Consider the following 26,365-nt stretch of genomic DNA (forward strand, 5'->3'; position numbering starts at 1 on the left):
CACGCAGGCTCAGCAGCCATGGCTCACGGGCCCAGCCGCTCCACGGAATGTGGGATCTTCCTGGACCGGGGCACGAACCCGTGTCCCCTGCATCGGCAGGTGGACTCTCAACCACTGGGCCACCAGGGAAGCCCCATAGTTATTATTCTTGGGCACTGGTGCTTTGTGGGCCAGGAGCCCCAATTGCAAAGGATCTAATGTGTTGACAAATGCAGGGTTTTTGTTTTTTGTTTTTGTTTTTTTTTTACTGTACTTTCCTTGTCAGCAGATAATCTTCTTTGCCCTTTTTTTTGAGGCTAAAAGTCTGAGAGATCAAGGTGTCGGCAGGGGTGGTTTCTCCTGAGGCCTCTCTCCTTGGCTTGCAGATGGTCAGTCTCTTGCCTCTTCGTATGGTTCTTCCTCTGTGTGTGCATGTCCCTGGTGTGTTTTGTGTGTCCAGATTTTCTCTTATAAGGACACCAGTTATATTGGATTAGGGCCCACCTTAATGGCCTTATTTAAAAAAAATTTTTTTGAGGTTTAATTGACATTAGTTTCAGGTGTACAACATAATGATTTGTATATGTTGTGAAATGATCACCATAATAAGTCTAGCTAACATCCCTCATCTTAGTTACAATTTTTTTTCTTGTGATGAGAACTTTTAAGATCTACTCTCTTAGCAACTTTCAAATGTGCAATACAGCATTAACTAGTCACCATGCTACAGATTATACCCCCATGACCTATTCACTTTACAACTGGAAGTTTCTACCTTTGACCCCCTATAGCCATTTCTTCCACCCCCCAAAATTTTTGCAGTTTTAAAAGCTATCCTCATACCCCAAAAGATTGGGAACCACTGCTCTGAAGTTATTAGTGGTGGTGTACAAGAGATTTGTCAAAATCTAGGGCATAGGCTTTTTTTTTTTTTTTTTTAAGTCTTAGTTTTTATACTGGTTACCAGGCACTGGAAAAGGAAATACCATATTCAAAAACAGTAATGTTGAGCATTTAGAAATATTTTACTTAGGAAAAAATAAGTTTATACATAGAAAATGTTTTAACAAAAAAGAAAAATAGAAGCTAAATCCTAAGATGCTTTATGTTTTACTCCACTTTGTTCAGTGGTAGAATTCTGGGCTTTGCTTAGGGTCAGACTCTGACAGGACAGGAAAAGCAACAGAGATGATTGAAAGAGACAATAAAATAACTGGGAAATTTTAACGTAGTATACGGTTGTGATTATATTTTGCATGAGAATTTGGAGCAACTTTACTGTACCAGTTGTATTCATTAAAAAGTACTGTTTTGTCCGTGTCCTGGGGCTAGTTTATTGTTAAGTATTAATTAATGAATGAGAATTTTGGCACAAATACAGCTGAAGGATTTACTGAAACTGGATTATCAGGGTTTTTATTTTTATTGGCTACGCCACGCAGCTTGTGGGATCTAAGTTCCCCAACCAGGGATTGAACCCAAGCCCTCGGCAGTGAAAACGCAGAGCCCTAACCACTGGACCGCCAGGGAATTCGCTGTATCAAGGTTTTTAAATTATTTTCATATTAAGATCTCCAGAGAATAATTTTACAATCCATAAGTTAAATATTTTTGATGTTTTTCATGATGAGAACTCTTACAAGTTTCTGCATCTCATAACAAATTACTAGCTAGTTGGTCCAGAGATGTTCATCCTCTTGGACTTCTAGGGAAATGATGTACTTACCATTCCAAAGATTTCATTTTACCCAGTAAGCTACTATATGAGTAAATGTAGGCTAGTTTTTGGCTTAGGTAAAACAATGTACATCAGTGTTTCTTTGAGTTGATCATTGTCTTACATCACTGTTACTTTTTAAATTACAAATTATCCTGAGTTTAGTTTTATTGTTATCAGTATAGCTTATGGAGGGTAGTTTGGTAATAGAATGTGTTGGTATATATTTGCATTGGCATTGATTTGGGCCTATTTTCCACTAACTGGATCTTAAGATATCTTTGCTTTGTGGTTTATATAGGTATCAGCTATATATATTCCCAGATGTTTCTGTTCTGTGACACTCACCATTATTAGTGAGTTATTTTTTGGCTGGAAAGTATGCTTCCATTGAGTATGTGAGCTTTTTTAACCCTAAGTTAGTCATCAGCCTAAGGTTCTAGTACTCTTAAGAAACTGCTCATTAAAAAGAACAGCTGGCTAGCACCTCAGATATGATCCATTGCTAGTGTGATGTTACAGTCCTTATCTTTTCTTTTTTTTTTGACTCAAAACCAATTTTTTTTTCTTTTCTAACATCTTTATTCGAGTATAATTGCTTTACAATGCTGTTAGTTTCTGCTTTATAACAGAGTGAATCAGCTGTACATATACATATATCCCCATATCTCTTCCCTCTTGCATCTCCCTCCCTCCCACCCTCCCTATCCCACCCCTCTAGGTGGTCACAGTCCTCTTTAATGCATTGGTTTATCACACTTAACTGCTTCCAGGTGTTTCTTCTGTGTTTTATCCATTTTTACTTATTGACACATAGCATATACAAATAAAAATGCTATGTCAGAGATGTGGGTCGTGTGTATGCTTGTACTTAACTCTGCTATAAGGAAAAATTTGCATTCCCAAGAACACAAGAAATTTTGTTATCAACAAACTCAGATCAAAAAATAATTGCTTACTGGGACTTCCCTGGCAGTCCAGTGGTTAAGACTTTGCCTTCCAATGCAGTGGGTGCAGGTTTGATCCCTGGTGGGGGAGCTAAGATCCCACATTCCTCAGGGCCAGAAAACCAAAACAGAAGCAATATTGTAACAAACTCAATAAAGACTTTAAAAATGGTCCATATCAGGGCTTCCCTGGGGGCTCAATGGTTAAGAATCCGCCTGCCGATGCAGGGGACGTGGGTTCAAGCCCTGGTCTGGGAAGATCCCACATACCGCGGAGCAACTAGGCCCTTGCGCCACAACTACTGAGCTTGCGTGTCTGGAGCTTATGCTCCGCAATGAGAGGCTGAGACAGTGAGAGGCCCGCGCACCGCGATGAGGAGTGGGCCCCGCTCGCCGCAACTAGAGAAACCCTGCGCCCAGAAACAAAGACCCAACACAGCCAAAAATAAATTTATTTTTTTTAAAAAAATGGTCCAGGGCTTTGCTGGTGGCGCAGTGGTTGAGAGTCCACCTGCTGATGCAGGGGACACGGGTTCGTGCCCTGGTCTGGGAAGATCCCACATGCTGCAGAGCAGCTAGGCCCGTGAGCCATGGCTGCTGAGCCTGCCCGTCCGGAGCCTGTGCTCCGCAACGGGAGAGGCCACAACAGTGAGAGGCCCACGTACCGCAAAAAAAAAAAAAAGAAGGTCCATATCAGGGCTTCCCTGGGGGCTCAGTGGTTAAGAATCCGCCTGCCAATGCAGGGGACATGGGTTCAACTCCTGGTCCAGGAAGATCCCACGTGCCACAGAGCAACTAAGCCCGTGTGCCACAACTACTGAGCCTGTGCTCTAGAGCCCACGAGCCACAACTACTGAAGCCCGCGCACCTAGAGCCCATGCTCCGCAGCAAGAGAAGCCACTGCAATGAGAAGCCCACACACCGCAACGAAGAGTAGCCCCCGCTTGCCATGACTAGAGAAAACCCGCACGCAGCCATACATATGTAAATAAATAGATAATAAATGAATATTAAAAAATTGTCCGTATCAAATTTAAAAATCCAAAAAAAATTGCTTACAGTATTTGTTTTTTGGGGTGTTTTTTTTTTTTTTTGGCTACACAGCTTGCGGGATCCTAGTTCCCCAACCAGGGATCAAATCTGTGTCTCCTGCAGTGGAAGAGCGGAGTCCTAACCACTGGACCACCAGGGAATTCCCAGTAGTTTTTTTTTCTTAAAAGAAAAAGATTGACATTTTTAATAGTTATGTGTGTATAACTGTAAAGCCTAAACATTACTCAGCAAATCAATTGATGAATTATATTACGTTTTTATCCATTTTCACTTTTGCCTTGGAATGATGGTCTTTCTTTCCCTGTCACTGCCACCTGTCATTATAAGCCAACCACTCTCACCATATTTATAATAAACAAGGGATAACTTTATTCGGCAAATGTAATATGTACAACTGATATTTCTGGGGTTTGCTTTAAAATAATCATGTAGAAGAGGAAAGATTATAGATAAAATAAGATTGGCTATGAGTTGGTTGTTGATTAAAACTCGGTAGTCTGTGAGTTCATTACAGGGTTTTCTCTGGTTTTGTATTTGTTTGAAATTTTTCATAATAAAGTTTTTTTAAGATGCAAAAAAATAGCATATAAGACAAGTAGTGTGAACAAAATTTTGAAGGAAAAGAAACAGATGAATAGCTAATTAACAAAGGTGGTTTTCCATTCAGGCAAAGGAGTTTGAACTAACCTAGTAGGTATTAGGTAGCCATTATAGGCTTCTAATAGTAGAATGATAATGGTCATAGTTATTTAGCATCATGGGAGAATGAAGAGTAGATTGAAGGGTTGAGAACTCAGGAGAGCAGTTCACTGCAACCTTGAAATCATAAGGAGGTGAGTAGTGTCGGTGAATGGATGGATAAAAGGCAATCTGTGAAATATTCAGAGGAGAAAGAATACCTCTGCATCTAGGCTGTCAGTCAGGTGCTAGTGCCAGCACAGTGAAAAGGAGAGGTTTTTTGCCTCATTGACCCAGGACTTAGATTTGAACCATGTCCGGTGTCATAGTGGAGTATATACCAAATGATTTGTAGCTACATTACAAATTTAGTCAATATTTTGGCACTCTGTCTTTTAGTAAGTCAATTTTAACAAGCTTCTTGTAGTTTCAAACTTTTTTCTCTTTCTGAGGGTAATTAAAAATGGAAGGCATCATATATACTACTGAGGCAGAACTGCTAGAACAGAGTTTTGATAGCTTATTTGAAACTGAAGAGCTCAAATCAACAGATGCCAGCTAGATGGCTAGCATTTGTTTTTTCATTACTGGGAAAAGAAATTTAGAGCTTGGTGCTGCCTTCTATTAAATGAATTTAAAGTTATGTCATGGGACAACCATAAGAAAATACTTCCGTTGTGTAATAGTGCCTTATCTAGGTTTTACTTTGGAGATCCCATCCCAAGTTTAGTGAAAAAGCAACTGAGATTTCCTACTTAGTATAAAAGAATTTTAGAGGACATCCAGTGCATCCAGTCAGTAGTCTTAAAAGTGTATCACAGAAATGTTGAGAATTTGCAATTAACTTTCATTTTAGGGTTTTCTTGTAGACTGTAGAGAGTCTTCTAAGGAAGAAACTCTATGAGGAATGTTAGAATTGAAATTATTTTGAACCTTACGGGAAAATGTAGCCTTCCCACTATGTTTGTAGGAGTGTAAAATGGCCTTAACTTTCTGGAGGGTGGTTCGGCATCACTACCAAATGTGCTCATGTCCTTCTAGCAGTTCCACTTCTAAGAATGTGTCCTAAGGAATTGTTTATACACATGTATAAAGAAAGGCATATGTACATGTACATGTCCATTCAGTGCAGCATTGTGTATATTATGGAAAATTAGCAACAATCTAAACATTCTCATGCAGAGAATTGATTTAAATTATAGTGCATCCATAGGATAGAATACAGTGCTGTCTGTTTTTTGTTTGGCTGCATTGGGTCGTCGTTGCGGTGCACGGGCTTCTCATTGCGGTGGCTTGTTTTGCGGAGCACGGGCTCTAGGCGCACGGGCTTCAGTAGTTGTGGTGTGTGGGCTCAGTAGTTGTGGCTTGCGGGCTCTAGAGCGCAGGCTCAGTAGTTGTGACACACGGACTTAGTTGCTCCATGGCGGTTGGGATCTTCCCAGACCAGGGCTTGAACCCCTGTCCCCTGCATTGGCAGGCGGATTCTTAACCACTACATCACCAGGGAAGCCCCAGTGCTGTTGTTTAAGAGGAAGAAATAAATTTTGTACATGTGCATATAGAAAGATGTTCAAAACTTACTACTAAATGAGCAAAGCTGATTAAAGAAAAGTAGGGTTCTCACTTTCATCTTTGGGGAACTTTGGGAAGTGGAATTATGTGAGAATTTCACTTCTACTTTTTATGCGTTTGTAATGTTTGTGTATTTTTATAAGCATTTATTATTTCTCAATAAGTCAATAAAGATACAGCTATTGGTCAGGAGAGGATCCCCGTTGTGCATATCAGAATTATTAAGCTTTAAATTCCTTTACTGCTAGATACTTAGCCACCTGGTCTGTCAAATAATCACAGAACACATATAGTCAGCTTCTGTTTGTCTGTGTTTTGAAGGTTCTTGCTGCCCATTGTTCTTTATTCTTCTTCATTCTTAATAGAATTTTTCATGAGACCAATCAGTGAAAAGTTTTGTCTAAACAGTTTAAGAGATTTATAAAAGAATCTGTTTCTGTACCCCTCTGTGTCATTGCTAAAAGATGGAGCGGTTTGGGGTTTTCTTTCTTTGGGGGTAGGGTGTTGTTTTCACTTCAGGATGACTCATTAATTGTAGAGACACACTTCAGGATTTTCTTTTCCCTTCATGGTTGTGAAGATGCAATACTTTGGCACACAGGCAAACAGAAAGAGTTTTTGCAAAGTGCCTACCCTCTTCTACTTGGATAAGAGAAACTTTATTATTTTGGGGGGAACGGGGGCTGCACTGGGTCTTTGTTGCTGCATGTGGGCTTTCTCTAGTTGCAGCGAGTGGGGACTACTCTTCATTGTGGTGCATGGGCTTCTCATTGTGGCTCCTCTTGTTGCAGAGCACGGGCTCTAGGTGCGTGGGCTTCAGTAGTTGTGGCTCGCAGGCTCAGTAGTTGTGGCTCGCAGGCTCTAGAGCACAGGCTCAGTAGTTGTGGTGCACGGGCTTAGTTGCTCTCGGCATGTGGGATCTTCCCAGAGGAGGGATCGAACCTGTGTTCCCTGCGTTGGCAGGCGGATTCTTAACCACTGTGCCACCAGGGAAGTCCCAAGAGAAACATTTTAAAATAAAACTTAAGATCGTTTTTATACGTAGTAGAGTTACATGAGTAGTTACTCACTTCATGATTGTTGAATGAAGAAAACCCTGACAAATCTAGGTAATATAAATCCCAAGAGAGCCAGGAATGTTAATCTGGACTTGTTTGTCTAACGTAGTACCAACAATAATTGGTGCTTAATTTTTAAAAAATTTCTTTTAGGGAATTCCCTGGTGGACTATTGGTTAGGACTCTGCGCTCTCACTGTGGAGGGCCGAAGTTCAATCCCTGGTTGGGGAACTAAGATCCCACAAGCTGCTCAGCAGCCAAAAAATATATATTTTTTTCTTTTAATTCAAATATTGCTATTTAAAGTTAGTAGTAATTACTTTAATAAGTAGAGCCTATACATTAAAATCCTAATTTTCTTCTTAACTCCACTACTGTGTGTGTGACTTCTTATAAGTTAATACTTTTATAGCTCTGTTTCTTCATTTATAGAATAATGAATTCGACTCTGAACTTAAAACTCTAAATTTCTTATCAACTGGAGAAATTTTGCCTAAACTACTGAAAATATAAAGATATCAATTCCTTATAAATATGTATGTCTCACTTTGTCTGGAGTAAGTAAACATGGTTCCCATTCAGGGTTTGAAAATGAAAAAAGTATGGATTTAGAGGAGGCAGACACAGAGGTAGGAGAGGTTCTTTTCCGATCTAGTATGGAACATGGCTCTAAAGCATGATCAGAGGCTTCAAACACAGTAGGACAAAACCTTTAGAAAGTCTTTAGAATATAGCTCTTTAAAGAGGTAAATCGAAGTTCATTGAGGGTATCATCTTTATTTGACACTTAGAAACCTAAAATTTTCCTAACTGATTATTGTTAAGGGCAGAAAGAGTCTGTGCATCCTTGGTTAGTTTAGCAGTAAATATCTGTTTATCATTGTTAAATGAATTGTAAATAAAATATTTTTCTTCACTGTCATCTTAAAATAATTTAAGATTTAGTTTCGTTATTTATAGAGCGTACTCTTATCCTGTTACTCACCCCCTTCCTTCCAAGCACAATGAAATATGTCTTCGCCTGTATAATATTGCCATTATTGAAGTATTTCATGGGGAAAGAAATTCTTACTGTGGACTGAAATAGGATTTTTTTTAATTGGGTTTTAATTACCTCCTACTCTAGTAAGTTTAGAGCTTTTGTAGACATCAGTTTATTGTGCCAAGCCCAGTAGCCCCTAGAGGGAGTATAAATTTAGGCAAAGGAGCCAAGGGATAAACAGGTGTTGAAGGAGAAGAGGTAGGAGAAAAGGAAAACTTTATCTTGGCTCTAAATTACTAAATAATGATGTTTCTTTAGTCTCTCTTAATTGTTTATCCCAACACGTTTGTCTTTTCTTCTCTTCAGCCCTGAATTTCTAGATCCTTTGCCTGTATTAACTTGCTTCAGATCGTAAGCCTAACTTATAACTTACACTACCCCAGGTACATGAACTTTTCCCCAGATCTCTGAGCTCTTTCTCTTTTCTTAGAGTACATCTCTTATTTTCCAGTAATTCTTATTTATTTCTTGTAATGCTTATCACTTCTCTCTCCTATACTTTTCTTTTTTTGCATGTTTCTTACATATCCTTTTCTCACACGGTTTATTTTACTTTAGCAAAATTGAAATATACACTGTTAAAGATGAGTGAAAATAATTTTTAGCCACATTCAGATTATTAGTAGCACCTCCTCTTTGTTTACATATATTTTAAAGTTCCAGAGAGCCACTTAAATTATTATTTGCTACAAACACTAGTCTATGTGCACCTATGTCAGCAGTACAGGTATTATTCTTTCTACTGTACACTGAGAAAACTGAGACTTTTGAGACATTGCATGAATTGCCCGAGTCAGTGTCACGATTCACAGAAATTTAGAGCAGGAGGAAACCCAGTGAAGATTTTACTTTGAGGAACTTAAGTCTCATCTATAAAAAGTGATTTTTCAGGGATCACCAGACTAATTAAGTTGTAGGCTAGAACTCAAATTTCCTGACTCCTAATACAGTACTTTTTCCTAACATACATTTTCTCCTCCCAAGATAAAAAGCTTTATGTTAAACAGTACAACGGCAGTGTTTTTCCTCAATATCTCAGTTTAGGTTGGAAATGGAAGATAAGCATATAATGCAGCTGCCACATTAGTTCTCAGGCAAGTTGGTTGTGTAGCTAAATGTACATATATATTTACTGCTTTCTTAAGTGTTATGTGGTTTAAAAATTGAGGATATAAACATACAAAAAAGTCTTCTAATATTCTCTCTGTCTTCCCTTTTTACTGTTTAGTCATTCAAAAGTAGGAAATTTAAGTATAGAAGTATTTAAGAATAATCTCAACTTACATGTATAACAAAATTTTGAATAATCAGTAGATTCAGAAGTTGAATCTTAAAATTAGTGGTTATTTTCTTTTAACCCTTATTGAAAATTTTTCTGACTTTTTTTCCATCTTAATTGTGTTGAATTTATTCATTTATTGGCCTATTAAAAATTTTTACTGCTTCAGAGTTATTCTGTATATCTGTTGATTTTTTATTATTTTAATAGTTTAAATATCGGGGTAGTAGATTGGGATGAACATATTGATTTCAGAATACATTTTAGAAGCTTATGTTTTTTAGTGAATCCCAGTTTAAGGGTTATTGCTTTCAAAAAGAAGAAATTTGGCTAATTGTCGCATCTGGCTAGTTGGAGTTTAGAGAAATGAGGTTTCTTGTATACAGTCTTTTATTTAGTATGCAAGGTGGGAAAAAATCCTAATAATTTCATAACAGTACTGTGTGAACAACCTGATACCAAAGCTCTGAAAAAGAAACCAGGCCTAGGAGATGAGGAGTCTAGGGAGGATTTTTTCTTTTTTTTTTTTTAATATTTATTTATTTATTTGGTTGCGCCAGGTCTTAGTTGCAGCATGTGGGCTCCTTAGTTGCCACATGCGTGTGGTTTCTAGTTCCCTGACCAGGGATCGAACCCGGGCTCCCTGCATTGGGAGCATGGAGTCTTAACCACTGCGCCACCAGGGAAGTCCCCTTGGGAGGATTTTTAGGTGGAAGATGTTTTAGATTCTAAAATAGTAAGTTGTGGCTAATAGGATGAAAATAATCATTAACCCTCTTAAAAGATCTGAAGTAATATTACTGCCCTTGAGAAAAGTGGGCATTGCAAACTGATATTACTCAGCCTACCTTTTGTGTCAGCCTAAGCAAGAAGAGGTTTTTTTCTTTTTCTGTAATACCTGCCTATTTTTAACATATTGAGTTTCACATAATTTCAAAAATGTCTATAAAATATACCTTTCTGGCCCTGAATTAGTGAGTGTACATATTTGTCTTTACTTTGAAATCTCATAATTGGGCCCTAGATTGCAGAGTGAATTTAAAACTTAGGGAATCCACTACATCCCCAAACATTTTTTTTTTTATAAGAAGGGGAGAAAAGTGTAAAATTTCAATGTAAATACCTTGCTGTTAGCATGAGAATTCATAAAAATAAAAATAATCTCAGTGTTTTCTTTCAAATGTAATGATAGAGGATAGATATTATAAAGCCACAGGAACTTAAAAGGGACATTTTGAGAAAATGCCATGTTTGTATATATCTAAATATATATTCACTAACATATTTTGTCAGAGATCAAAACTGAGGAAGAAATTTGACTTTCTGGTGGTTTGTGAAGAGAGTTGATCAGAGATTGCTTCTTGGCTAAGTTGCTGTCTGCATAGGCTGTTAACAATTGTTTCTCTGGCAGCAGATCTTGTTCATCAGGATTGCATCATTTCTGGGAGAATGGCCAAGGTCCACAGCCACAGTACAAAGACTGTCTGAAGCATATGAGGCCTGTTCTTTTTCTGAAGCGGCACTCCTCTTCCTGCCAGTCCTCTTCACAGGATTACTGAAGCAGACTTGTTCTGAATTTCTTTCATCGGATTGGCTGTTTATTGGACTCTTGTCTCCCAGCTGCTTCCGGCTCACCTGGCTGATGCAATTTCTTTTTCTGAAATCTCTGTTGGAGTTGTTCTTAAAACACTTTTTGTCTGTTTTCTCTGAGAGTGACCTGACAGATCACATGGGTCTTGTGCTTTCAGCAAGTCATATAGAGAAGAGACTGTCAGAATGGCAGATACAGAGACTATTGACCATTTCTGAATTCAATTTAAAAGACTGGGGTAATTATAAACTATTTCTGGCACGTTCTTAAAAGCCTTTTCCTTAGAAACTATATGTAAATGGTGACTTCTCAAAAGAGTACTCAGTACTGGGAGTCAAGCTGGTTCTGCTTCTGAGTCCAAGAACTTAACTACAGTTCCTGGGGGGTCTGATGGATTGTAGTTAAACTGAAATGAAATTGAAATTCCGATGCATTCATTTTCCCCCTACTGTATACTCATGTACTTATTTCTCTTTTTACTCCTGTCCGTTTTTCTTTCTTATTTGTTGTTGCTAAAGGAGTCTGTTTCTTCCTTGGTGTAATTTTTATCTTCCTTCCATTTACTGTTACCTTCATACCTTTTATTTTTACAGTTCTGAGTATGCTCTTTTAAAATTGTTTCTAAAGAATAGTTTATTTTCCAATCTTTAATAAAAAGTTAGAAATCCATAAGATAGCAACATAAAGAACATTTACTCTCTACTGCTTGGTAACTGGAATCTCACACGCAGCTCTTTTCACATATATGATATAACATTTCAGATGTTGAAACTCCTTTCTGGCTAATGTTAAATTTGACTCCCCCCCCCCCAAGTCCTATGTCAGCACCTATTTTCCTTTTCTTTTTGGAGTGTAGAAAGCTAATTAAAGCTCTGTTTTCTACATGCTTTCCATTGTGTAGTTGACCACAAATGGATTCCCTCTTGTCACTCTTTCTGTAGTAGGACAAGAGGGTAGCGGGAAGAAAGGACTAATATGAACTCTAATAGATCATGGTAGGTCCCTGTCTGACTGGAGAATAAATCTGACATTTGATTAAAGAAAAGCCTCCGAATTTAAGAATGGGTCAGAGGAGGAGAAAAGCACCTCCTAGGAGAGATAAAAAGAAGGAATCCTTTGGGAAATGGGAGAGAATTCTGATTTGAGGGAAAGAAAAGGATTACCCAGAGACAATATATATCACTTCTTAACTCAAATAGACAACTGCCTTTTCTACCCTTTATTTAGGTTCTGGCTTTACAGGAAAATAAGATAACAAGGTTAAAGGACAAAGATACAGTACTAAATGGAACAATTACCGTTAAAATATTATTTCTGTAGAATTCTATTCCATGTGTCCATCTGTGTTATTTCTTTCTATACTAATTTGCTTCTCAACTTTTTCTAGGTCTTCAGAACTACTGGCAGATAATTTTGGGGGACTTCATATTCAGAGGTCTATAAAAAGGTGACTGAGCCAAGTAAATTCTTTTAATTTGTTTTAATTTTTGTACTTCAATGAATGCTAAAAACTATAATTTTGATATGAGTGATCATAATTTATTCAGCAAATACTCTCAAATACCCTCTACGTGCCAGGTGCTGTTGTAGGCTGTGGAACTACAACAGAGGATAAAATACAAAAATCCTTGTCCTCATTGAGTTTTTACTTCGGTAGGAAGAGAGAGAGAGAGACAAATTAACAAGTAAAAGATACTTTGAAACTGTTCCACCTAGAGATTTTAATTCTTATCAATTCTTTCTAGGACATATCTCCAACTATGTGATAAATTAGTAACTGCTATAACTACTAAGCTTGGTAAACTGTAGTAGGAGCCTATTGTCTTGTCTTATAAAACCAGGGTAATTATAGTAAAATACTGCATATAGATAATCTGTTAGAAGTTCTTCAGTTAACATTTGAATAGCTACATTTTGCATGTTATCTTTTTTTTTTTAATTAAAAACACCCAATATTATAAGAGTATTATTACCCAATATTATAAGAGTATTATTTGGAACAGGATAACCAAGCTAATCCAAAATGCCTTCATCAGAAGAGTGGAAGGGGTCATGTAAAATTACACAAAAGGGAAATGGAAGAATTCATGAAAGTAATTACTTAATCTTTCTTAAAGTTATTTTTCAACTATCCAAATTAGCTGGGTTGAGATTTCATTAAGGAATGTATTAATCACTTATTCATTTATTAAGGAGACATTATCTGAAGTGATTTTTCCATCTTTTCCTTTTAGTGTATCTTTTTTTGACTCAGAAAAATAACCACTGTCAGCTTAGTTTTGTAAGTTTTCTTTTATCTAGACACCTACATTTTTTTATGGGCATATAACAGTAATGGCTATGACAGAGGATTTTTTAATGGTGTTGAGTAATTGGTAGTGAGGGGTTCTTTACTGAAATATAACACATGATTCAGATTCCTGTATTGGTCAAGGTAGTAGTATGCTCATTATTAGACTCTGTTCTGGTTATTTAGCCAAGTAGCCTCTGGGCTTTGTTTTTTTTTTTTTTTTTTTTTTTTTTTTTTTTTGAGAATTATGCAGTGATACCAAATAGAGAAAGAGTTGGAACCAACAATCTCCAATGTTTAAAAATGCCCTTTTGGGCTTATTTGATAAGTATTCTCTCTTCTGTTACTTGTAGATTTTATTTCAATTTCCCAGAGGATTAGAGAATGTACTGCTCTCCTCTGTTTGGTTTGTTAGGGAAAGGAAACATTTATGTGTAAAATAGGCCCAAAGGCAGAAAGTTGTATTAGTCACTTTTGTTTTATGAGCTGTGAGGAAGCAATACATAGGAAGATTTGCCCTTTTCATTTCAGTCTCAAGTCCAACATGTCACCTCAAGTTGAGTGGGAACGGGTATATTGCCACACCCGGATTTGGAGAGTCCTAGGTCCATTAGTGAGATCCAGCTCTTTCAAAGTGTAGGTGCCAGGGAGGACTGCTTAGTTTATAGCTGTTCTAGCATTGTAAAATAATGGTACAGAAGAGTATTATCTTTACGTGTTCTTAAAAATCTTGTCCTGATTCACTGTTCACTATTGGTTTTCTTTTCCGTGTTAATTTGCTTCATATTTCAAAATAAGAGTCAAGCATCTGAGATCATCTACCATTTTAAAATTTGCATTGATCCCCTGTATTGACTCAATTAACATGGTATAGTTTTCATTTGATTTAATTTTTTTAGTATAAATAACCATTTTCTACTCTTACTTGTCTTATCATGAATCAGTATATCAGTCATGACTGCTTTTTGTAGTTTTTTTGCAAAAATCTGTATTAACCTGGGCCTTAACAGTCACATTGACTTTCTTTCCTCCCACATAAAATGCTTTGTGTTCCATTCTTTTAATGTTTTTTTTTTTTTACAGAACTATAAAATCACTAATGTAAAGTCAAAGTACACTTTTTCCCTTTGCACCATACCTCCAAATCTCTTAATCTACTTAATCTACTTTTGTTTCTTTACACTACCAAGTTTGTTTCTTTCTGTTCCCAAACTCCACTGGCTGTGGTCACCAACTCAAGGTATCCTCACTGCTTTTCCATGCAAAATTTTCTTATTTTTATCATGAAACTGTACACTTTGTGGTTTATGTTTTTATTCATACCTAGCAGTGGATATTATCTCACAGATATCATTACTAACTACATCTTCTCCCAAAATTATAGTTATTAAAAAGGTTTAAAAGAAGGAAAAGAGTATTCCATGACAAAAGAAGGCAATAAGAAACAGCTATTCAGTCAAATATAAGCAAATTGATTTCTTTTATCATCATATTTAATTTGGAAGGAATAACATTAAACTAGTAAATTCTTTTAACTGTTCTCTTTCTTGTTAGTTAGGTCCTAGGGTGTCAGAAATTTTTGTTTGATAAGCAGTTGTGGAATGGGAGAAATGTGCTCATTGGTGAGCAGACTGTTACTTTCCCTTTATCTGAAAAGAAAAAAATTAAAATAGAAATGAAAAGTGAGCATAACTTTTGCTACCTCACTTTGTGGAACATTAATGTAGAACATAGTAAACACGATACAATGTTGATCCCTTGTATTTGTTTTATATTTATCCCTTAAAAGCTTTGTTCAAAAAATAGAAAAATATTCAGTAGTATTTGCAATAAATTCAAAGAACTTTCTGGTTACTAGATGTTTTCCTTTTCTGTTCTAGGATTCCTCATGTCCATAACATGTTGGTTGAGGCTCTGCAGCTCACCCCCACTCTCAGAGTGGCCAGTCTCTGATAATTGGACCCCGTGATTTCCACTTTCTGCTGTGTTGGACGTCATGAGCATTGCAATCCCTCTGGGAGTCACCACACCAGATACATCCTACTCAGATATGGCTGCTGGATCAGAGTAAGTGCTGCTTCCTAGGTAGCAGATACATTACCAGTTTGTGTGGAGACAAATTTCTTGTGGGCATCTAATAATAAATAATGTGGTATTTTCTAAACCCAAGCCTAGCCCATTGTAAATGACATTAGACCTTTCCCTTTTCCCCATAGAAACTGGAGGAAAAAGAGAATTAGAAGCGGGAGGAAAAGAATTTGGCGGGGCGGGATTTCTGAGTAAATAATTAATAGAATTAAATTTTCAAGGTAGTGATTATGTTTTCATTTGTTTTGATGGGTGAGGAAGATTGAAATAAGTAAGTGTCACTACCTGCTTCTGTAGAGTTAATGATTATCTGATGAATGAAGGATAAGGAGGAGTTCTCTCCAACTGATTTTCCTTGAAGGCCTCTTCCTATGTACTTCTCATTGTTCTAGAGTAAAGGGGCTGCAGCTATATGGGCAGGTTACTTAGACATTCTGATATTTGGGATAGAAAATGTGGAAATTAGTATCATCTGTTTTTATAATATTCATTGCCTAGAAAGAGGACCTTCAAAATCAGTGGTACCAAACTTTTTTTTCAGCTAAGAGCAGCTTTAGGAATTCAGAATTTGTCGAAAAGTCCAATCCCTAAAATAGACTCTCAATTCTTGAAGAATTTAAATGCCAAATGGCAATGAAGGTAGGCCTTCATTATAAAACTTTATATTCACAGTTTAAAATTTTTTAGCCTTTTGTATCCCTTCTCTTTTAAGTTGTCCAAGATTCCCCCTGCTCACAGATTCCCCCCCTCTTGTCCTTTTACCTCCCTTGTACCCAATCTTCCTTGCTTACAGAAAGGAAGTGGAAGCCCCCTACCTTTCAAGACGAAGTGGCACTACACCAGGATGTGAAAGTCCAGCGAAAGAGACCCAAGGGGCCTAGGGGGCAGCACACCCCCAGAAGCCAAGTCTATTCCAGGCAGTACCAGGGATTAGGGTCTGGGCTGGAAAAATCCTGGTGTTTTGAATATGTTCAGGTCCAGTTCAGACTCTTGATCCCACAGCCACTTCTTGAGTGAGGTGGGTGTTGCTCTAATTCCCCTGTTTCTCTTGCCATTCTCACAGTCCCTGGGGATTCCTTCCCCTTCAGCAAAGTAAAGAAGCTGTACCAGAACTCTGGGTTCAACTGCATCCCTGATAATAGTGGTTTTCTTCCTTAAGACTGAGAATATCAGTAAAGAGCATGTATGTTTCTTCACAAAGCCACCTAGGATAATTTAACTGTTTCATGACTTCCTTAAAGAGGAAGACTTAAAATGAAGCTACCCTAAGAAGCAGTGTATTATATTCCGGGGTCGTGTAGAATTGAAAGCAGTTTCTGGCCTTATTCCCATATAAAAAGGAAGATGGAGGGTCGGGGGGTAGGGAAGGGTGGATTGTGTTACTTCCAGGGCCTTTTTTCCTGTTTTGTTTTGTTTTTGTTTTTGTTTTTTTGCATGCCACAGCAATGTAGTTATGCCAATAGCCGAGACTACCAATTTTACAACTATTTCCCAAATAGAGTACTTAAAAATCTTCCTGCATTCATAGATAATTGTGTAGTGTTAATGAATTTGTATAAAGTCAACCACTAACCTCCTATATGGATTGGCTGACAGACTGTATATGTAAACAACATTAACATTTGTCAGAAATTTCAACGAAAAGATTAACTCAACGAGTTTGGGGTTAGTAGCTAAAGAAAAGACCTAAAGCTATTATTCTTAAAACAGGGATTTTTCCCATAGTACAGAGCTAACTGCCCATAAATGTTGCTAGGGAGTCCAGAAGTAATTGCAGAATCAAAAAATGATTGTGGCCTAAAAGTTTGACTGCAGTGTTTCTATTTCCTGAAACATTTTCATCCATAATCTCCAGGCAGATTTCTGATACTGTGGTCTTAGCTAATTACACAGTTTTTCGTTTAGTATTCCTATAAAGCAAGAGAATGTCAACAATTAGCTTATATACCACTCTGTTAAATTATTGATGATATTTGTTAATGCTTCACTGTGCATATGTCGCTGTCATGCATATTCCACTGTTCTGGGCACTCTAAGATTAAACCTGGTATTAAGGACAACATCCTCAACTAAATAAAAGATCTAGACCTTACCTTACGGGATTTTAAATCTGATGGCAATGGTATGCATTATGTTTTGTTTTTGTTTTTTTTGTATATTTGTAGGAAAACCTCTAGATGTAACAATAGAAGCAAAGACTTTTCTGAATTTACAATCCTGCCATAAATGAATTAAAGACATTTTCTAAGAGGTAGTGTTATAACAGCAGGTTGCATATTATACTTGGAACACAGTTGATGGAGTATATCTTTCGTAAGCATGGCTTCTGTGTATGTGCCTAGCTGTCATAGAAGTTCAAACATAGGGGAAGAAAGGCTATAATTACATTTGCATAAAATCATTCGCTAATAAAGAGATGCAATCGTAACACTCCAAAATTTTTTATCGATATTTTAAAATATAGGTAAGAGCTGATATATGTTTCTGTATGTCAGGGAATATCCTAGGAAATCCTGTAGTTACCTGTCAGCATGTAACTATGTATTTAATCAGTAACCAGTATGGAAATTGCAAAGTTTCCTCATCAAAAGATGTGAGCTTAAATTTTAGTATTTGGCACGCATAGCAATATATTAAATGCTATGCTTGACTACAAAGTATTGTGCAGTGGGATGGCCTTTTAACCTACACAATATACATTTTATTTTTATTCCCTAGACTTGCACATGAAGTGCATATGTTCATATTTACCCAGTTTGGAGATGGGTAAGATACAACCGGCATAGCTCCATCTCCATGGCCATCTTTTATTTCATGCCACTTTCCTTTTTCCCGTCCAAAAAAAACAAATTCCATTTCTAATAAACAGCTATCATGTTTCACCCCATGTGTTCAGTGGTACAAAATCTCTTACATAAAATATGTACAGCTCTTTGAAATACTTGTTTATCTAGTAAATTAACAATGTTATGTAAAGTTATTACTTTCTCTTAACCTGTCCATCATAGAAACTAAATTCTACCTTCATCTTATTAATGCTTGTTTGCCTTTGGTTTATTTAAGAAACCCCACCTGTTTCCTAATACTCAGAGCTGATTGCCTCTCAGTGAGCCACGTTCAGATCATCTATTTCTCAAGAATACTGACCTGCATTTTTGATGTATTCCCCTACCCCCACCCAGTTCCCATCTTGCAGACACTGTTAAGTAATAAAATGCATGCACTTCACTAACAGAAAATACTTTCCTGTGTCTAAAGTTCTTCTTCACCTAGAAATTACCTTTGCTGTTATTTATAAGATCCCTTCTTACAGTTTTGGAGCAAATAACTGGGTGAGTTGGATACATATCTCAGAATTTTCTTTTATCCCTCACTTCTCAGCTGACATTACACCACATTGAACTGCACACTTGATTCCTGCTGAGTCCTATATTATGTGTATTTCTAAGCAGGAAAAATGTACATTACTTGAAGCAAACAATATTCATTATTCGATTCCCTAAAAGACCCTTTGATCCACCACTAAGGCTGAGTTACGTGTGTCTTTGGAGTTTCTGATTTGTGAATCTCAGTGCTGGTTAATTTAAATGACGGCTAACCCATTATTCAGTTCTGCAAATCATACAGTTGCATTCGTTAATTATCTTTCAGTATTCTCCAAAACCTAACCAGGTACCTAAGTAATCAGAGTTAAAGTTCTTTTTGCCCCAAAACGTGAATTTTGTCCTTAGCCACCTATGCCTTTTTATTATCAAGTAAGGACTTACATTAAATTTCTAAATTTGAACACATTTATAATTATTTTATTTTAATAAATTGTGTTTGAACAGTTTACTTTCCACTCAGTGAGGGTACAAAAACATACTCAACCAAGCTTCTCACTAAGCCTGGTTACTTAAGATCTTATGTAATTTTCTTTAAAAGAAGAAAGTTATCGTGGTTTCCAAACCAATTAGGCATAGTGGAAAGAGCACAGACTTTAGAGTCAGACATTGTTTCAAATCCTGGCTCTGTCAGTGGGTAACCTTGGTGAAGTCATATAATCTCACCACCTCAACTTCATGTTCTGTAAAGATGGGGTGCTGTTTATCATGTTTAGTAGTGGCAGAGTAAATGAATTAATACATATAAAGCACCTTGCAAATAATGGGCAATTCAAAATGGTAGCCAATACTACTGTTGTTATTTGTCGTTAGACTAAACTTCTGAGTACAGTTTTGAATAGTTTGAAGTTCTATGGTATTATCATGCAGCTATTAAATAATTGTGTCCTTGATATGCTTGCATGTCATTGGTAGATGAGAAATTATTACTCTAATATTTGGAAGGTGTTTGGGGGTTCATCAAGATGAGAGGTATGATAAATATAAGATGCCATTGTTTTTACCTGTACTTTCTTCAGGGTATCCTGTCTTGGTAGTGAATGGAAGAGGGCCTGGTCCCTGGGGCAGTGCAGAAGGCACTTTCATCATCTCACTCACTGCAAATGTCATGTGAGGTTTCATGGAAGTATTAAGAGATCCAATTAAGAAGAATAGTTCTGAGTCTAAACCAGCCCAGAGTGGCTTCTCTAGGGGAAACTCCCTGCTCAGCTGGTACGTTTGTGTTTGTCATTAGGGACACCTTGTATCCCAGGTGCCTGCTTTGAGACATCTGCCTGTACTGGCTTCATGTTACACACAAATCCACATTTAATGACACTCCTACTGTTATTTATAGGCTTAGTTATGTTAATCAGATTGTTTCACTGAGTTCTTTCTCTTATTCTAGTGGCTGGTGGTTGTGGAAAGAGGAGGGGTTAGAATGGGAAGTTAAGTCTTAGTTTAAGGGAAGATTAGGTGTTATGCTATCATGCGTTGCTTTTCGCCTTTGTGCAGCCCTGAATCTGTGGAGGCTAGTCCAGCAGTTAATGAGAAGAGCGTGTATTCCACTCATAATTATGGGACCACTCAGAGACATGGGTGTCGAGGACTGCCTTATGCTGTGAGTATGCATTTGTTTCTCTCCAGAGCAGTGATCTTCCTGGAGTGTAATCCATTCTTATACATTGTGACTTTCTTGAAATGTTTATATGCAGCATGACGAAGTTGCCCCTTTTGCACTTCCCTGCCTCCAGCGGACGTCTAGCCCTGCATCATTGTTCTTGTTTTTATGTCCCAGTTGACCTTGGCATTTTGTTTTATCACTTTCCTGGTTGAAGCCAAAAAACGAAGGGTACTACTTTCTTCTTTCTTTCCATATGTACCATACTTTAGGGGAGAGAGGGGCCAGTGTTTGGACACTGTTGATTTAAAAAATCTTATTTTCAGGATCATAATTACGGAGCCCCTCCTCCTCCGACACCTCCTGCTTCTCCCCCTGTCCAGACGATCATCCCCCGTTCTGACCTGAATGGCCTGCCGTCGCCCGTAGAGGAACGCTGTGGAGACAGCCCGAACTCTGAAGGAGAGACTGTTCCTACCTGGTGTCCTTGTGGTCTTTCTCAGGATGGCTTCCTTCTCAACTGTGACAAGTGCAGGTAAGATCGTGTTCCATCTAAATCCAGCCCTGGGTTGCTGGGATTAGGGTTTCTTATTAGTAGGGAAAAGCTCAAAGTATTCTTTCTTGTGTTTGTTAATGTAGATGATTCCTTAGTGCTCCTTGGCTCGAATTCTCTGCACTAGGTGAGAATTGCTGACAACAAGGAATGAGAGATTGATGTTAAAGCTATTGAATTTGATATGAAATTTAATGTCCTGGAAACATTTGGTAGGTGGGAGGAAGGGGGTAGTATATGCAGAGATACTTCTCCCATGTGTGTTGATGATGCGCTGCATGCTGTTGGAAGGACTACTTTAAGTTTATTTTCCCTCTTTAGGGGAATGAGCAGGGGGAAGGTTATTAGACTTCATCGGCGGAAGCAGGACAACATATCAGGTGAGCCAAAGATGGGTTAGGACCATATTTTGACATATACTATTTTGTGGTTTTAATATTCATCCCAAGAACCCCTCTTGTAAGTTCCCATGGTCCCCAGCTCTTTTCATGGACAGTGATTGAAGTCCTCTCAAGACCATTGTAATTCTATTGTTGTGAATTAATTGTATCCAGAGTCAACAATGTTAGCCCTGTAGTAATCAAATTATTCCTTGTGAGCATGCACGGGCACGCACACGTGTGCACATGCACACACACACACATCCTTTTCTATGTTACATATACATTGAGGCAGTGGAGCTTGGGGACTGAATTCAAGGGTAGAAATACATGATATAGAACAGGGTTTCTGTGCTTAATGCCAATGATGCAGAAAGAATCTTGTTTCTATATGGAACGTAGGTATATGTTCCACAGATAATAGAGTTAATAGTAGAAGTAATAACTTACTGGGTATGGGCTAGATCGAAAGGAATAAGCTGCTTTTAATGTATTTATGAGGCTTTTTGTACAACATGAACTATGAAATAACCTTTTTTCAGGTGGGGATAGCAGTGCAACAGAAAGCTGGGATGAGGAGCTTTCTCCTTCCACTGTGTTGTATACAGCAACACAGCACACACCTACAAGCATCACCTTAACTGTTAGAAGAACCAAACCCAAGAAGCGGAAAAAGAGTCCAGAAAAGGGTCGTGCAGCACCAAAGACGAAGAAAATCAAGGTATGAAGGGTAAAGCTATCTCAAATAGAAATGTGTCTGAAATAGCCCAAATTTTGGATGAAGAATGCACCAGAATTCTTTTAAGAAATTTGATCCAGATGTTTGAAGGGCCACTTTTGCTCTTCTTGCACAAATCAGCTAATTTGTATTATGAACATGTACATCAACCTCTCTTATTCCATATCATCACAACTGGCACAGAGTTTCTTTTGCTCCAGCCCCCATCCCAGGTATGAAATCCCAGCCCCACCTGGCACAAGCCCATGTGTGCCGCAGCCTCCAGTCTAGGCTTCCACTGTCCTTACAGTATCTCCCACCTCCTCAATCCCAAAACCCAGTCTGAAATTCTTGTCCTGGTACATGCCCACTTCATGTCGTTGGTTGATTGTTTTTCCCTTGTTACAAAAAATTCAGGAAACATCTCTTGAATGGTCTAGGCTTCCTCAGTGTTGTGGTCACTTTCCTGTATTCTCAACTAAAAAGTCTCCAGAAGAAATCTCTTCTGTTTTGTGTTCTTTCTTCCCCATCACGGCAACTTTGTTGCTCCTAGGTGACTTGCCCACCCCTTGTTAAGGGGATTGGTCTTTGTTTCCTTCTTAATTTCAAAACTGGTAAATCTGCAGCCTTACTTAACATTTTTATTTACATTTTCTTTTAGTGTCAGGGGTGCATATAGGATTTAAGTGATGCATGCTCTTCCCTGTTTATTACCTAATTCTGCAATGGAAAGTATTGGAATTAGCCTCAGAGTTCACTGGCCATGTGCTACCCCTATTCTTGATAATAGTGTGGGGAATTCCATTGTATTTGTTACCTAGGGTAAAGGGGACAGACTAGAACACTAGTTCTTGCCTTAGTTTTAGTCTCAGATAGGTATAACTGTCATTCTTGGTACCAAGTTTTGTTTTGTTCTACTTGTTTTCCTCTTTGGGATAGGCATTTCGAGAGGGATCCCGGAAGTCCTTGCGGATGAAGGTAAGGGGTATTCTTCCCTGATGCTGTGTTTTACTTCACTGTGATCTTGCATTTTGGTCAGCTTCTTTCCTGACATTGATGGTCTGGGAATCTTGGACCCTGCTTTTCGTTAGTTTGTAATTGTTGCCATTCAGTTTTCATAGAGCCTTTCTCCAAAGTAGATTTTCTTGACCGTTTTCTGAAATATTTTCCCTTTCTGTAATTAGCCTTCATTTATTGGTTTTTCATTAGCTGCTTCTCTCGGGGTGGGGGTAAGTGACATTTTGCCAGACAAAATGAGGCTGATGTTTTCCATCATTGTGATTGGCCTCCACCTCGGGAGTGAGGATTTTCTGGTGATAGAGCATCTCTTGTGCACCCACCCTAGCACCCTGTAGACTTTAATCACCAGTTGGAAGGATAAATTTCATCAGTAGGAAGGTAGTAGTTTTGATAAGAATTATTCTTACTGGAATTACTTACTTTTGAGCTGTTTTCTCCTGGCATATCTGTTTGGTACAGAAGACTCGGGTGATGCTGGTGTGCTTCTTTTCTTCAGTTATCAAATAAAAGAGCTTATGAGGCATGATTTCGGGTAGTGGTTGGAGAATAGAGAAATTATGTACAATGGTTTAAAGGGACTTTCAGTTACTAGGTGATAAGGAAAGAGTTTGCCCAAAGGAGATTTGAATATACTGTCTGGTATCTTCCTTTACCTATGTGTGTATATAGAAAGACAGCATACCTCCCAAACCATTACTTAATGGCTTCAAAGCATTTAATTAGAATTAAGGTTGAGTGTAATTCCATAAGTATACTTAAGCCTAAATGTGTAACTGATATAAAAGCAGGATCTTTCCTGTTGACTGTTCTGTGGTAAACATTAAACTCTTGTTAGTGAGGAGAGGCTTTCTTAGGATTTATGTGCGCACACACACACACACACACACACACACACACACACACATACACATATGGAACACCAATATGACTCATGTTAGAAAGATCTCAGGTAGCACTTTATATAAAATTAGAAGGCCTCACCTTGCATATACCCATAAACAGATTTGTACATATCTGTAAAAGAGATGGGAGAGGACTTAAGAGCCCAAGACCATCAGCATCCTGGGATGTCTTGGAACACAATTACTGTTTCCTTGTTAGATCTATCTCCTGCAAGGAGACAGTTGCTTAGAGGGGACCTTCAGTAGATTTAAGGGGCAGACGTAGCCCCTGATCCCAGGTGTTAAGTCCTTTTCTCTTTTATCAGCTAACTATTGTAACTTGCTTCCAGAGGTTTGAAAGCAGTTGATTGGCTCTCCCAGAAAACTACATGTAAACCCCAAATATTGCTTGCAGTTTTGAGATGTTGACAGATAGCCCCATAAGCATGTTAAAATTTAGGTAACTAAAAAGTACTGGGGCTTCCCTGGTGGCGCAGTGGTTAGGAATCCGCCTGCCAATGCAGGGGACACGGGTTTGAGCCCTAGTTCAGGAAGATCCCACGTGCTGCAGAGCAGCTAGGCCCGTGCACCACAACTACTGAGCCTGCGCTCTAGAGCCCGCGCACCTAGAGCCGGTGCTCCAAGACGAGAGAGGCCACCGCAATGAGAGGCCCGCACACGGCAATGAAGAGTAGGCCCCCCCAAAAAAAAAATAGTACTAGTTGGTTTATTTTGATTCTCATATCAGAATTCTAAATTGAGTTATAAATTTTGTACTCAGAATTAATTGTTAGTAAGAACTACACCAAACATCTGAGTGGGAACAATACCTTAAGAATGAGAAGAACCTATCATTTGGCTTTTTAACCCCAAAGTTGAATTTCCCTACTGGAGACTGCTCTAAACCAGGGTTTCTCAACCTCGACACTGTTGACATTTGAACCAAATAATTCTTTGTAGGGATCAGGGCTGTCTTTCGCATTACAGTCAGCTGTGTAGCAGCATCCCTAGCATTTACCTGCTGGGTGCCAGTAACACACACACCCAGGTGTATTAATCAGAAATGACTTCAGGTATTACTAAATGTCTCCTTGGTGGCAAAACCCCCTCTGGTTGAGAACCACCGCTCTAAACCCACTGAGATGGGGTCTCCAGTACCTGGAAGAATGGGATAGCAGAGTATACAGTTATATTAGTGAGCAGTAGCTAAAACTATGGCAGAGGCTTCCAGTATACATTGTTTAACAAGTTATAAGTTCAGTGATCACTGCTGGGTGCTTACACCTGGGAATACTATTTGGGCACCCCTAATCCCCAGTCTTATAAACACCCTTAAGCCTCAGCTTTTGTACTTTTCTGTTGCTCAGCTGCTACTTACACCTCAAGCTGGTGATAGTCTGTTCTCAGTGTGTTAGCTTTAGGTGTTTGTTACATCCCTTGTTTATTGTTCATTCTTTTGGACTCTAGTGACAAATGTGGAAAACAGTGGTGTTAACTTTTTCCTTTGATTTCCCTGTTCCTTGGGGGAAGGATGGTAGACAATAGTCAATCAAAACTAGTGACACAGAAGTGAAAGAAAGTAATTGTTATAATGGGTATAAATGTTTTCTCTGTCATTTGTGGAAACTATATTTAATTTTTTCATACCTGTTTTTGCAAGTTTAGAGTCGACATGGATTTGCAGGTAGCTTTGGTACTATAGTGTCTTTTCCTTCTAGCTGTCACTAGTGTGACATCATCACACGTTTGTTTTGTTTTCTGACGACACCTTAAGTCCTGAACACAATGGAGGAGAACATGTATCAGAGTTCAGCTGTGTCTCTATAGCACAAGCACATATAAAACTGTTTAGGATGATGTTGGTGAGATGTAATAATCTTTCCTCAGTACTGTGTTGTCATAGAGGGCAGCGGTTTTCCGAAAGAGGTATAGCACAGTATCTCTCAGCATTTCCTACACTGCCCCTACCCACGCCCCTCCACCCACCTCACCTCTACAGAGGGTGGCTGTTTTAAAATGTCAAAAGTAGAGTGCTAGAAAGATATACTCCAAATGATAGCTTTTTCTATGGGAGGCAAGAGTATGAGTTACTTATTTGTTTATTTGGTTCACATGTATTTTTAGAATGAACATGTATTAATTGTATATTAAAAATAATAAGTCGCACAGAAACATTCTCCTGGATGCTAGTAAAACTACCAATTTGAGATGGCACACTGTTGTTTGATAAGTATTGAAATTTAAGCAATATGGATATTTTAAGGTGTCTGTATTGTTCATTTTTATGAAGATTTTCTTATGAACTTGATGTCATTCTTCTGATAAGTTTGATTTTTATGACTTAAAAATGGTCATAAAATGACAGTGATGGGATGGAATTGCAATCCAGATTAATTTCTCACTTTATAAATGAGGAAGCTGAACCTCACAGCTCACTGGTAATGAAACCATGATAGAAGCCAGATCCTGACTCCCAGGCCATTACTCTTATGGCATACCAACTGCCAAGTGAAAACTAATCTTCTCTGGATATTCA

At 38.1% G+C, this 26,365-nt stretch overlaps 1 protein-coding gene across 16 annotated transcripts in view; it reads left to right on the plus strand.

Moving 5' to 3' along the window:
* The window catches only part of SETD5 (SET domain containing 5), an 81,544-nt gene that overhangs the window by 22,124 nt on the left and 33,055 nt on the right, over positions 1-26,365 (plus strand). For 4 of the 16 annotated variants that reach the window (XM_024740646.1, XM_024740654.1, XM_024740649.1 and 1 more), the window contains exons 2-10: positions 12,304-12,363; positions 15,087-15,273; positions 16,088-16,312; positions 19,697-19,889; positions 20,172-20,277; positions 20,604-20,812; positions 21,152-21,210; positions 21,753-21,931; positions 22,868-22,906. In XM_024740646.1, coding sequence (XP_024596414.1) covers positions 19,798-19,889; positions 20,172-20,277; positions 20,604-20,812; positions 21,152-21,210; positions 21,753-21,931; positions 22,868-22,906 — 684 coding nt within the window. In that variant the 5' untranslated portion in view covers positions 12,304-12,363; positions 15,087-15,273; positions 16,088-16,312; positions 19,697-19,797. Of the gene's footprint in view, positions 1-12,303; positions 12,364-15,086; positions 15,274-15,353; positions 15,934-16,087; positions 16,313-19,696; positions 19,890-20,171; positions 20,278-20,603; positions 20,813-20,916; positions 20,958-21,151; positions 21,211-21,752; positions 21,932-22,867; positions 22,907-26,365 lie in introns of those variants that run through there. The other 12 variants (XM_024740653.1, XM_024740658.1, XM_024740655.1 and 9 more) reach the window with 11 other exon arrangements.

This window comes from Neophocaena asiaeorientalis, unplaced genomic scaffold, assembly GCF_003031525.2.
Source record: "Neophocaena asiaeorientalis asiaeorientalis breed wild unplaced genomic scaffold, Neophocaena_asiaeorientalis_V1.1 scaffold325, whole genome shotgun sequence".
NCBI classification, from domain to species: domain Eukaryota; kingdom Metazoa; phylum Chordata; class Mammalia; order Artiodactyla; family Phocoenidae; genus Neophocaena; species Neophocaena asiaeorientalis.